The sequence below is a fragment of the Panulirus ornatus genome, chromosome 21, assembly GCF_036320965.1.
Source record: "Panulirus ornatus isolate Po-2019 chromosome 21, ASM3632096v1, whole genome shotgun sequence".
NCBI lineage: Eukaryota > Metazoa > Arthropoda > Malacostraca > Decapoda > Palinuridae > Panulirus > Panulirus ornatus.
Window position 1 is genome coordinate 12661382 of NC_092244.1, and position 14145 is coordinate 12675526.

Genomic DNA, 14145 nt, shown 5'->3' on the forward strand with positions numbered 1-14145 from the left:
ACCTGATGGACTTGATACGCGTTTACGCCGAGGTCTATCTATCTTTAGGAGAACTTGGTGCACTTGATACGCGTTTACGCCAAAGGTCTCTCTCTCTCTCTCTCTCTCTCTCTCTCTCTCTCTCTCTCTCTCTCTCTCTCTCTCTCTCTCTCTCTCTAGGAGAACCTGGTGCACTCGATACGCGCTTGGGCCGTGCGCCTGAATCAACGTGTATGAGAGATCACGAACATAGGCCAACACAGTCCAGCACAGCTCAGTGATAGTCGACCATAGCCACACAGACAGCGATCAAGACTCGGGTTCTAGCAATGTTCCAGGCCTGTCTGGCTTGTGAGTCGAGGATGTCCTCATTTTGACCAGAGTGTCCAGGCGGCCAGGGGAAGAGTGTGTGTGTGTGAGGGTGACCGGCATCTGTAAACTCTCCAGAGGAACAGCAACAGTTGACAACACGCTGACTGGAACTTTCCATATTCCAGGGCCACAAGAACTGTTGACAACGCTGGAACTTTTCATATTCCCGGGCCACAAGAACTGTTGACAACGCTGGAACTTTCCATATTCCAGGGCCACAAGAACTGTTGACAACGCTGGAACTTTTCATATTCCCGGGCCACAAGAACAGTTGACAACGCTGGAACTTTCCATATTCCAAGGCCACAAGAACAGTTGACAACGCTGGAACTTTTCATATTCCAGGGCCACAAGAACAGTTGACAACGCTGGAACTTTCCATATTCCAAGGCCACAAGAACAGTTGACAACGCTGGAACTTTTCATATTCCAGGGCCACAAGAACAGTTGACAACGCTGGAACTTTCCATATTCCAGGGCCACAAGAACTGTTGACAACGCTGGAACTTTTCATATTCCCGGGCCACAAGAACAGTTGACAACGCTGGAACTTTCCATATTCCAGGGCCTCAAGAACAGTTGACAACGCTGACTGGAACTTTTCCACATTTCAGGGCAACAAGAACTGTTGACAACGCTGATTGGAACTTTTTCACCTAGGAAACAACAACAATTGGCGCGACGCTGGCTGGAACTTTCCATATTCCAGGGCAAGAAGAGCAGTTGACAACGCTGACTGGAACTTTTCCACATTTCAGGGCAACAAGAACTGTTGACAACGCTGATTGGAACTTTTTCACCTAGGAAACAACAACAGTTGGCGCGACGCTGGCTGGAACTTTCCATATTCCAGGGCAAGAAGAGCAGTTGACAACGCTGACTGGAACTTTTCCATATTCCAGAGCAAGAGGAACGGTTGACAACGCTGACTGGAACTTTTTCACCTAGGCAACAACAACAACAGTTGGCGCGACGCTGGCTGGAACTTTCCATATTCCAGGGCAAGAGGAACAGTTGACGACGCTGACTGGAACTTTTCCACATTCCAGGCCAACAAGAGCAGTTGACCGACGCTGACTGGAACCTCCTGTACCTTCCAGGCAGCAACAGCAGTTCATGAGTCCGGGACATGAAGTCAGCAGTAGCGGTGGCAACAGGTGTCCTGGGGCCGGGTGGCTTGGCCCAGCTGCATGTCGTGTGGGCTGGGATGGGGTGGCTAGGCCCAGCTGCATGTGCTGGGGTGGGGTGGCTAGGCTCAGCTGCATGTCCTGGAACGGATCTCGGACCAACAGCGCGTCCCAGGACAGCAGGGACCAACATAGCGTCCCAGGACAGTCGGGACCAACAGCGTGTCCCAGGACAGTCGGGACCCAACAGCACGTCCCATGTGCTGCACGTATGACACCCCCCCTAGCACGCACTAGTGCTGTACCTACGTCGCCTGTGGCCCGCTGGACAGCAGATGGCGTAGCAGGACAACAGCAGGCAGCAGCAGGCAGGGGGAGGGGCCTTGCTGCATCAGTGTGCTGCAGCTGGTCTGCATGGCCGCCGGCTCCTCGGCTGCAAAGACAAAACAAGTGAAAATCGAGTCAGACACAACGAAAGAAAAGCGATTACTCCATTTGCCATCCGTTTTCTGTGATGTTCTTAAGAATCATTGAAGGAAAATGTGACACAAAACCTTAATGACCACTGGTTAATCACAAGATCATTAGAGGATGAATGTGTCAGTTTATGACTCATTTATCTGAACTACTCTCAAACTAATAACTAAGGCAGTTAATGACTCATTTATCTGAACTACACTCAAACTAATAACTAAAGCAGTTAATGACTCATTTGTCTGAACTATGCTTAAATCACTAAGTTAACGGGCCCTCAAATAATCTGCTCTTAAGGTCCACGGAACGAAGTGGACCGTTCCACGGGTCTTGTGCTCACCTTTGAAGACGTGGACGAGGATGGAGGCGCGGTCCGTGTTGGATGGGGCGCAGTGGTAGCGGCCCGAGTGGCCCAGGGTGGCCCGGGCCACCAGGAGCGTGGAGACAGTCTGGTCCTCCTCCTGACGCACGTTCACCTTCACACTTCTGTCACTCTCGTAGTTGATCACCTGGGACGAGGTGGGCAGTAGTTAAGTGTGGGACGAGGTGGGCAGTTGGGCAAGGGTTGATGTAGTTCAGTGGGACTGACAACGTCTCAGGTGAGGACCAGTGTCTCTAGCTGCCCCTCCCCCCTGTGCTAAGCCCGGAGCCAACCAGCTGTGTCAGGGTTCGAATCCTGGGCAGCGTAAGTCGGGCCACATCCTCCTCTTGGGGCTGGTCGATCATTGGGTACCTGGGTTAGTCTAGTGTGTGTGTGTGTGTGTGTACGTACAAGAATGGTACTTATATACCAGGTTACAAGACGAGGCAACACCAGTAGAAGACTCTCTCCTCGTCACACACACACAGGTAGAGCCTATTTCTGTACCTCTCCTTTTTGTCTTCGAATCTTTGTCTATCTGTGTCTCTGTACGTCTCATTGTCAACCCCCTCCCCCAACACGACTATGCCACTTAAACCCTTACAACTGTGCCACACACACACACCCACCCACCACAACCTTGCCACATACCCACACCACAACTGTGCCACTCACACACCCCACCACAACTGTGCCACACACCCACACAACAAGCGTGCCACACACCCCCCTACCACAACTGTGCTACACACACCCCCACCACACCTGTGCCACACACACACACACCACAACTGTGCCACACCCCTCCACCACAACTGTGCCACACACACACACACACACACCACAACTGTGCCACCCCCTCCCAACACAACCGTGCCACACATACACACACACACCCCACCACAATTGTGCCACCCCCCCCCCCATCACAACCGTGCCACACACCCCCACCACAGCAACCACCGACTCCCCGTCGTCCTGTAAATTGCTCCGGTGTTCCCACCTTTGCTTCTCATTTGCATATAATTTCCCCGACTTACCCACGAAGCTTCTCATTTGCATATCATTCTCGCGGCATACTTAATTCCTGGTGTACGACCCTTGCAGTTACCACCCACCCTTCCCTTCCCTCCTCCTCCACTTGCATCACGTGTTTGCCATCTCAGATCACGTCACGTGAATCGCCAGCCTCCCAGTCAGGCAGAGTGCTTCATTTGAGACTCGAACCGATATCTCAACTGGCCACCACTTCAGCCTTCACGGAAAACTTAAGCCTGTCCCCCCCTCCCCCCACCTGGATATTCTCTCTCTCTCTCTCTCTCTCTCTCTCTCTCTCTCTCTCTCTCTCTCTCTCTCTCTCTCTCGCCCCATAAGTCCCCGGTTACCCTGTACCGTCCCTAGTTCCGGTACCGGATGCCGGGGTCTCCGGTACCGGTTCTTTTTAAGTGTCTCATCCCCCCCCCCCCCCCCCTCCTCCTCAGTCCCGAAGACCTGACCTCTGACCTCCAGCAACAGGCCGGCTGGCAACAGTGTCACCCCGCTCGCCTGTTATCTCAAAGAGGAAGAAGAATAAGAGAGAGAGAGAAAAGAAATTGGGAGTAACAGAGGTTTGCATAAATTGTATCGTGGTCGGCGTCAAGACCGCGGTCGTGAGCACACTTACCGTGGGTGGCGTGGAACGACGCGAGGGATAGATTACGTTACTGAGAAAGAGAGAGAGAGAGAGAGAGAGAGAGAGAGAGAGAGAGAGAGAGAGAGAGAGAGAGAGAGAGAGACTATCACTTGGCTCCCCCTGGCAGTCACAGGAGGTCGAGGGAGGAGGGGTGATGACCCACCTCGCCACGGTGGTACCAGAAGATGTACTCCGGTGGGGAAGGGCTCGGGCTCACGATGCACGTCAGGTTCAGGGCGCCGCCCTCGTCCGTGTACAGCTCGGGGGCGTGGAGGATCCGCGCCCGCGGCACTGTAGAGGGAGGGGAGGAAGACAGCGTTAGGCATGGTGTGCGACTGTATCGTCACGCACTGCTTGACGGTTGAGCTGGTGCGACCGTACCATCCCGCACTGTTTGACGGTTGAGCTGGTGCGACCGTACCATCCCGCACTGTTTGACGGTTGAGCTGGTGCGACCGTACCATCCCGCACCGCTTGACGGTTGAGCTGGTGCGACCGTACCATCCCGCTCTGCTTGACGGTTGAGCTGGTGCGACCGTACCATCCCGCTCTGCTTGACGGTTGAGCTGGTGCGACTGTACCATCCCGCACCGTTTGACGGTTGAGCTGGTGCGACCGTACCATCCCGCACCGCATGACAGTTAAGTTTGTGCGATTATATCATCCTGCACTGCCAAGCGATGTTAGACCTGGTGCGACAATATGATCCCGCGATGAAACATGACATTGAAACTTTGGAGTAAGGAGACCGGTGTTCGATCCTGGGGCACCCGTGGTAACTAGACTAGATAAATCACAATTGAATTTCATTACATAGCATTATATTGCAGAGCTCAAAGCGATAACACTACCTGTCATATGTAGAAATTTACAAAACGTAAGCAAGGCCGATAATCATAAGATTACCAGATTGAAAAATGGACATGATTGTTCCTGATTAATTATGTAAAGCTCTTAAGCATGCAGGGACTAATTGCTTATAATTAACCACCATTAGTGATAGTGGCAATACAGACACTGTATAATACAGTGTCTGTATTACACGAATGTTTGACGGGAGTCTTGCATACACAATCCTGGGAAGAGAAGACATTGTTATTTTGAAATGGTATAGAATGATCATTTTATGGAGATGAATGGAATGCTTGTGACATATCGTGTGGTTTGGTTGTCTTGGTAAGGACGAACGAGCATAGCAGGGAGTTGATGAATTAAGGAATTGTGTTAAATGTGTGAGAGATACTCTTGTTTGTGTGTGTGTGTGTGTGTGTGTTCGTTGGGAAGTTATAGTATCTACTGGTTGGTACCTCTGAGATAGTACTTACCTACCTACTTACCTTCCTTCTAGTACTTATGAGACAGTACTACCTGCCTACCTACCTTCCAGTACCTATGATTAGTACCTACCTACTTACCTATCTTAAGGTACCTATGGTTAGTTCCTACCTACTTACCTACCTTCCAGTACCTATGAGATCGTTCCTACCTACTCACATACCTTCCAGTACCTATGATATAGTACCAGCCTCCTCACCTACCTTCCAGTTACTATAAGATAGCACTTACCTACCTACGTCCCCACCTACCTCATTCCCTCCCTATCTCCCTACCTACCTACCTACCTTCCTACCTCTCTATCTACTTACCTACCTACCTACATACCTACCTTCCTACCTCTCTATCTACTTACCTACCTACCTACATACCTACCTTCCTACCTCCCTACCTACATACCTCCTTCCCTCGCTCCCTCCCTACCTACCTACCTACCTACCTACCTACCTACCTCACTCTACCTCCCTCCCTACCTACTTGCCAGTACCTAGGACAAAGTTTCACGATGCTGCTCGAGCGATACGTCGCTTTAGTCGCAGAGAGAGAGAGAGAGAGAGAGAGAGAGAGAGAGAGAGAGAGGTGAATAATTAGCCAGAGTAATACCTCGCCCAGATCAAACAAGCCTAAACCCCCGAACGCCATTCTATCTAATCTACGAAAGGTAATCCACAGTCCAAAGATTGCACACACACACACACACACACACACACACACACACACACACACACACACACACACACACACCCGGACAAACACCTGGGTATTTTTTTTTCAACGGTGAAATACGAAGATGAGCGAGTGCAGGTGTGTGAGGGGCGCGGGGGGGGGAGGGACCTGACCCGACCCCCTCCCATAGCATTAGATGATGAGCCCCCACCGTACGTCTGCCCCTTGTATACACACACCTGGGGGGCTCGACGACCCATTATTGTATATAATCTGGCGAGGGGGCGATATACGGGCGGTGCTGGCTGGCTGGCGGGAAATATAGGAGTAGGAAGCCATCCTGGGAATAACAGCAGGTAGGGAGAAATTGCTATACACACTAATTTGCATATGTATATATATATATATATATATATATATATATATATATATATATATATATATATATATATATATATATATTATATAAAGCTTTCCATGGTGGCACAAAATGCCACGAAGAATATTATACAAAAATGTCAGTTTTCTAGATATATCACTTCAGTGATAATTAATTTTTCCTTCTCCATTGAGCGTGAAGGAGCAAATGGATCGGCTGCCAATATAATTAGATTTTTAATGAGTTCTTTCATATGACCTCTCGCCGTGTATTTACAGATTTCCTGATATGTAAATGAGGTTTTACAAACCGTGTTCGAACACTATTTGGAAAACATGGGGTGTCAGGGAGCAGATGTTTATTGTCTGTGTGTGCCGGGATGTCGAGTGTGAGTATGATGACGTAACACTGTCAGTATGACCCATATTTAGTGTTGATGTGACCCAATAGCTAGTGTGGGTATGAACGAATATTTGGTGTCGGTATGAACGAATATATAAGGTTGGTATGGACGAATATTTAGGGTCAGTATGAACGAATATTTAGGGTTGGTATGGACGAATATTTAGGGTCATTATGAACGAATTTTTAGGGTCAGTATGAACGAATATTTAGTGTCGGTATGGACGAACATTTAGGGCCAATATGAACGAATATTTAGGATCAGTATGAACGAATATTTAGGGTCAGTATGAACGAATATTTGGTGTTAGTGTGAACATATAGTCAGTGTCATATTGACCAATATCTAGTATGTCAGTGCGAAGCAATATTTAGTGTCAGTATGAACCAATATTCAGTTTTGGTGTGAGACGTTATACGCTGCCTATTATGGGTTGATATTTTGAGTCAGTATGAACTAATGTTTAGGGTCATTATAAACTAATATTTAGTGTCATTATAAACTAATATTTAGTGTTATTATAAACTGATATTTAGTGTTATAACAAACCGATAATTAGTGTCATTATAAACCGATATTTAGTGTCATTATAAACCGATATTTAGTGTCATTATAAACCGATATTTAGTGTCATTATAAACCGATGTTTAGTGTCATAATGAACCAGTGCTGGAGAAAAAAAAGGTCCCTCGATGTAATTAATGTAATCTAATCATCTTGTATTACATTTGATCATAATTAAAACATGATTTATAATGTAATCCAATCATCTTGTATTACATTTGATCATAATCAAAACATAATTCATAATGTAATCTAATCATCTTGTATTACATTTGATCGTAATCGAAACATAATTCATAAAGAAAGAGTGACGAAGTAATGTAACACTAGAGATGGGAGGAACTCATTATGATGGCGTTGTGTTCGTCATAGTAATCCTGTGACCAGGGTTCGATCTCCCTTCGGTCTGGACTTCGTAAGGCTGGAAAGGTCATGTGTGATTGGTGCCTGAAAACATTGTCTTGTTATGTTATTAGGATCATGACGTCATTCATTAAAAACATCGTCTTTCGTAATGTTTTTTTATTAGGATCATGACGTCATTCATTAAAAACATCGTCTTTCGAAATGTTTTTTTATTAGGATCATGACGTCATTCATTCAAAACATCGTCTTTCGTAATGTTTTTATTAGGATCATGACGTCATTCACTAAAACAATCGTCTTTCGTAATGTTTTTTATTAGGATCATGACGTCATTCACTAAAAACATCGTCTTTCGTAATGTAGTTTTTAAAATCATAAAGTCATTCATTAATAAGAACCGTATGACCAGAACTTGTTAATCATCTGTTATCGTAACGTTAACGAACGGTTTACACAGGTTGTCCCACTGAAGGTGACCCTTAGACCTTGGAACCATTCGTTGACTACATGGAAGGCTGTACCGGTGACCCTTGACCCTTGTTTCACCAGATGACACAGTTGAACCATGTTGCCCACATTTCCCTACTGGGGTGTCGTAGAAGGCGACTAAAAGGGGAGGGAGCGGGGGGCTGGAAATCCTCCCCTCTCGGTTTTTTTTTTTTTTTTTTTTTTTTTTCAATTTTCCAAAAGAAGGAACAGAGAATTGGGCCAGGTGAGGATATTCCCTCAAAGGCCCAGTCCTCTGTTCTTAACGCTACCTCGCTAATGCGGGAAATGGCAAATAGTTTGAAAGAAAGAAAAATATATATATATATATATATATATATATATATATATATATATATATATATATATATATATATATATATATATATATATATATATATATATATATATATATATATATATATATATATATATATATATATATATATATATATATATATATATATATATACACTCGTAGACTTATGTTTTGTAGAGCAGATTGCTTTCCTAAAAGCTTCTCCAGCTTTTTGTGCTAAAAGCTTAACTGAAGTTATGATGAAGCTAAAAGCTTGAACTGTTGACTGGTTCGTTGTTCATCCACAGTTCTGATGGGGGTAGGCTCGTATAGGCCTGGGGAAGACCTGACACAGGCTTGTATAGGCCTAGGGAAGACCTGACACAAGCTCGTATAGGTATAGGCCTAGGGAAGACCTGACACAGGCTCATACAGGCCTAGGGAAGACCTGACACAGGCTCGTACAGGCCTAGGGAAGACCTGACACACTAACTCGTCCAATCCAGTACGACAACTCACCTACAACAGCCAGGCTAATGAGGTAGGCTCGTATAGGCTTGGTGGAGACCTGGCACTCGTACAGCCCCGTGTCGCTGACGGTCGGGTGTCGGATCTGGAGCGTCCATTCGTTGGTGCCCTCCCGGTGCAGCGCCGAGAACCTGTGGTCGCTCGTGTAGGTGAAGGAGCCCACCGTCAGGATGTGCGTGTCCCGGTGGCGGATCCAGGACACCTGAGGGAGGAAGGAGGAGGAGAGGACATGAGAGGTGGGAGGGAGGACAGGACCACTTCATGGTATAGATGAAGAACACAAGCCTCAGGGTCGGGGGGGTTGCGGGGTCTAGGACACCTGAGGGCGGCCAAGGAGAGAAGAAAGAGCAATTATTATAGAAGCAGGAGACACCCAAGGGCAGCTAGTGAGGAAGGAGCTGAGGGGGACGACTTGAGACGACCCTTAAGCCAAAAATATAAGACGCTACTTAACACCGTTGAGGAGAGCAACCTATATATATATATATATATATATATATATATATATATATTGGAAAGGATCACAATTTTGCGCGTGATCAAGATATTCCTATGAGTCTCCCCTAAAGATGTGATTATCACACGAAAGTGCACTTGGGAACTTATCGTGTTTTATTTTCCCCGTGAACTCATAGGAATATATATATATATATATATATATATATATATATATATATATATATATATATATATATATATATATATATATATATATATGTATTTATCTATTTATTTTTTTTCATGTATATTCGACATTTCCCGCGTTAGCGAGGTAGCGTTAAGAACAGAGGACTGAGCCTAAGAGGGGAAATATCCTCACTTGGTCCCCTTCTGTGTTCGTTGTTTTTTTTCCCCCCCAGTAAGACCCATTCTCTGTGGTAGGGGAGCCTGGCGAGTCACTCCTGTGTTTCTCTGGATCACAAATTAGTCAGAGAAGAAACTTTAACCCCAATACACCAGACTCGAATGCTAAATCTTTTTTTTTTTTCTTTCTTTCGCTGCCAGCTGACATTCTCTTCACTTCTGCCGACTCTGGCTGTTACTACCCGACCACCCTCACCCACCCACCCACCCACCAGCCTGGGAGGGGTTCGTGGAATGGTTTTGACTTCCTGGTCAACCTGGGTCAATATATATATACACACACCGAGTCTCAGCCTCGTCTCGTCTGAGCCACAGGGAAAGACACTTACCTGAATATTGATCACGTCAGTTACCCGCCTTGCCTGACACGGACCGAGTCGTGGCCATCTTGCTGCTTAATACCAGTTGTTCTCTGCTGCCTTCACTCAAGGTTTCTCTCAGTCCTTCACTCAAGGTTTCTCTCAGTCCTTCACTCAAGGTTTCTCTCAGTCCTTCACTCAAGGTTTCTCTCAGTCCTTCACTCAAGGTTTCTCTCAGTCCTTCACTCAAGGTTTCTCTCAGTCCTTCACTCAAGGTTTCTCTCAGTCCTTCACTCAAGGTTTCTCTCAGTCCTTCACGCAAGGTTTCTCTCAGTCCTTCACGCAAGGTTTCTCTCAGTCCTTCAGTCAAGTTTCTCTCAAGCCTTCCCTCAACCCTTCGTTCAAGCCTTCACTCAAGGTTTCTCTCAAGCCTTCGTTCAAGCCTTCACTCAAGGTTTCTCTCAAGCCCTCACTCAAGCCCTCGTTCAAGCTTTCACTCAAGGTTTCTCTCAAGCCCTCACTCAAGCCTTCACTCAAGCCTTCACACAAGGTTTCACTCAAGTCCTCACTCAATCCTTCGTTCAAGCTTTCACGCAAGCCTTCACTCAAACCTTCGCCCAAGCCTTCACTCAAGGCTTTAGCAGATGGTCTGCCACAAGCGTAAAGGTAGTGATCACCTTTATACAACACGTACCGAATAGGATATTACTTTGGCTTTATATAAACGTGTTACATCTCTCTCTCTCTCTCTCTCTCTCTCTCTCTCTCTCTCTCTCTCTCTCTCTCTCTCTCTCCGGGCAGGGCACTAAACCAGGCAATTACACTCAATGAAGAGGAGATACATAAGTGATCTGGTGTCAAGGGGTGTCTCCCTGCCCTCCGTGCAGTTGAGGAGGACCAACAGGCCACCTGTGAAGATCAGAACTGTGGTCTTCTGTTGTGGTTCGAGCAACGTGGTCTCTAACAACCCCACTCTCCCTCACCTGGTTCCTCAACACCAGCCTCTCTGGAGGAGGATGAGGGAGGAGGGGAACACCCACTCTTCCTCACCTGGTTCCTCAACACCAGCCTCTCCTGGAGGAGGAGAAGGAGGGGAACCCCACTCTCCCTCACCTGGTTCCTCAACACCAGCCTCTCCTGGAGGAGGAGGATGAGGGAGGAGGGGAACCCCACTCTCCCTCACCTGGTTCCTCAACACCAGCCTCTCCTGGAGGAGATGAGGGAGGAGGGGAACCCCACTCTCCCTCACCTGGTTCCTCAACACCAGCCTCTCCTGGAGGAGGCGGGAGGAACCCCCCCCCAACTCCCTCAGGAGAAAAGAAGAAACTCTATAACGCACTCGATATATTCAGCCCCAATGACAAGGGGTGTGTGGGGAGGGTGGTGGGGTGTGGTCGTCGTCCCCCAGAGATGACGTCTTCCCCCTGTGGGGTGGTGGGTCTTCCTCCTTCCCACCATCATTTCTGATGTGGGCGAGAAGTAGAAATGGGCCTCTTTTTTTCTGGCGTGTGTATGTGTGTGTCCTGTATGGCTGCAGGGTAAGAGAAGCCGAGGACATGCTAGTCACTGCCACTTGTCTGGATGGTGCCAGTATTCCTGGGTTGTGTTTGTTCTAATATATATATATATATATATATATATATATATATATATATATATATATATATATATATATTGGAAAGGATCACAATTTTGCGCGTGATCAAGATATTCCTATATTTCTTTCTTGTGTCTCCCCTGATGATGTGATTATTACACGAAAGTGCACTTGGGAACTTATCGTGTTTAATTTTCTCCGTGGACTCATAAGAATATATATATATATATATATATATATATATATATATATATATATATATATATGTATACATATTCTAGAGGAAGCTGTGGAATAGTGGGTCAAGGAGGTATAGACGACCAGGTTACCTGGTCGGAGAACTTGCTGTTTACAGAGCCGAGGTGCTGGAGGCCGGGATGGAACTCGCTTCTGTCTACGTTAAATCTATGAAACACAGGAGGTGACGCAGGTGTGGAGAAGCCCTTTGAGAAACACACACGTTATCTTCACCGAGCAGCCGACAACAACAACAACAACAAAAACCACTCACAAATTTCGTATATTTCATTCGATTTCATTTTTTTTTTTCGAGTGTTGTTTTTTCATTCGATTTCATTTTTTTTTCTTACGAGCGATTTCTCTCTCTCTCTCTCTCTCTCTCTCTCTCTCTCTCTCTCTCTCTCTCTCTCTCTCTCTCTCTCTCCCCCATCATCATCATTCTCCAAGGGGAAGAAGGCTCTTTGGGGTTTTGTGTGGTTGGCCATACACCTCTCACGCCCGCCGGGAGACGGAGATAAGGGGTGTCCATTAGTAATGCTGGCCCTGGTGGTGTTGCCATGACCTTGTGTGTGTGTGTGAGAGAGAGAGAGAGAGAGAGAGAGAGAGAGAGAGAGAGAGAGAGAGAGAGAAGGAGACACACACACACACACACACACACACACACACACACACACACACACACACACACTGCTGACACTCTAGGTGGTGGAGGGAAAAGAAAAAAAGAAGGGTGTTTGCTTCTCATCATCAACAGTTGTCAGGGAAGGTGGGTGACCATCTCTCTCTCTCTTAAGTTCCCTGGGAAGGTAATTACTGTCTCCCTCTCCTCCTCCTCCTCCTGCTCCCGCCTGCCTGCTCCTCCCCAGGGGAGACGGGGAGGAATGGTTTGGGAAGGTGAGAGACGGTGGGGAGATCAGAGACGAGAGAGGAGAGTGAGGAACACTTTTATGAGCGGGTCTGCGTCGTGGATGTGGTGGCCCTCATTCACTCCATGCTTATATGAATGTGGTAATGATCTATCTATCTGTCTACCTTTCTATCTATCTGTTTATCTATCTCTATCTATCCATCCATACATGTATATGGTAATGATCTATTTTTCTTTCTATCTATCTATCTATCTATCTATCTATCTATCCATCCATGTGTATATATGATTGCCCCATAAACAACTTCTATTCAGATGTGGCGTCTTCTGACTCGCACTGTAACACACACACACACACACACACACACACACACACACACACACACACACACACAGGTAGGAGGTGCTGGTGGGCCCGTATTCGACCAGTGCGGTAGAGAAGGTCCAGGTGATGGGGGGGGGGGGCCACGCGAGGGGGGGGGGGTGAGGAATCTCCTCGCGTAGTGTAAATAGATCATTACAGTTTGGTAATTACCCACTCTCTCTCTCTCTCTCTCTCTCTCTCTCTCTCTCTCTCTCTCTCTCTCTCTCTCTCTCTCTCCGTCTCCCGCCGCGCCCTTCGTATTGTAAAGACAGGCAATGACACAGCTACAACAGGCAGACTCCGTATCATGTCAACAGACAACCAGAGACTAGATATATATTTTTTTGTTTACAACCACAGACTGTATACCACACGTAAACACCATGTTTCATGTCACTGTATTGTCCCCGGCCCCGGGATAGCCGCGCTGTAGGTCGATAATCCTGTTGCCATGCATGCTTGGAGGACATGTAAGATGTGCCTGGTTAAGTCTTTGTGACGGGTCGTTAACTTCATGAGGTTGACGACCCGAGTCTTTCAGCATGAGGGGACGACCCTTGAGCACGACGGGGGCGACCCTTGAACACGTGGGTACGACCCTTGAGAATGGGAGTACGACCCGTGAGCGCGGCAGAACGACCCTTGAGCACGTGGGTACGACCCTTGAGAATGGGAGTGCGACTCGTGAGTGCTACTGAACGACCCTTGACCCACGACGGTACGACCCTTAGCATAAAGGACCGTCGCGACGGTACGACCCATGAGTAAGAAAGTTACGACCCTTGAGCACGACGTTACGACCCTTCAGTACGTCGGTACGACACATAGGCACGACGCTACAACCTTTGGAGATCACAGCCTGGCCTTCGACCCCCTTAAAAGGTGTAGGAGATCAAGGACGGG

At 47.1% G+C, this 14145-nt stretch overlaps 2 protein-coding genes across 4 annotated transcripts in view; one reads left to right on the plus strand and one right to left on the minus strand.

Moving 5' to 3' along the window:
* The window catches only part of Zmynd8 (Zinc finger MYND-type containing 8), a 427013-nt gene that overhangs the window by 20969 nt on the left and 391899 nt on the right, over nt 1-14145 (plus strand). The window lies entirely within an intron of this gene.
* LOC139756373 (zwei Ig domain protein zig-8-like) overlaps nt 1-14145 on the minus strand; it is a 37649-nt gene that overhangs the window by 2240 nt on the left and 21264 nt on the right. For all 3 annotated transcript variants that reach the window (XR_011714328.1, XM_071675753.1, XM_071675754.1), the window contains exons 4-7: nt 9002-9212; nt 4149-4276; nt 2293-2461; nt 1-1911 (exon numbers count right to left, since the gene is read on the minus strand). The exon at nt 1-1911 is cut by the window's left edge. Coding sequence is in view for 2 of the 3 variants with exons in the window: in XM_071675753.1 (XP_071531854.1) it covers nt 1784-1911; nt 2293-2461; nt 4149-4276; nt 9002-9212 (636 nt within the window). In the remaining variant the exon portion in view is untranslated. The remainder of the gene's footprint in view (nt 1912-2292; nt 2462-4148; nt 4277-9001; nt 9213-14145) is intronic.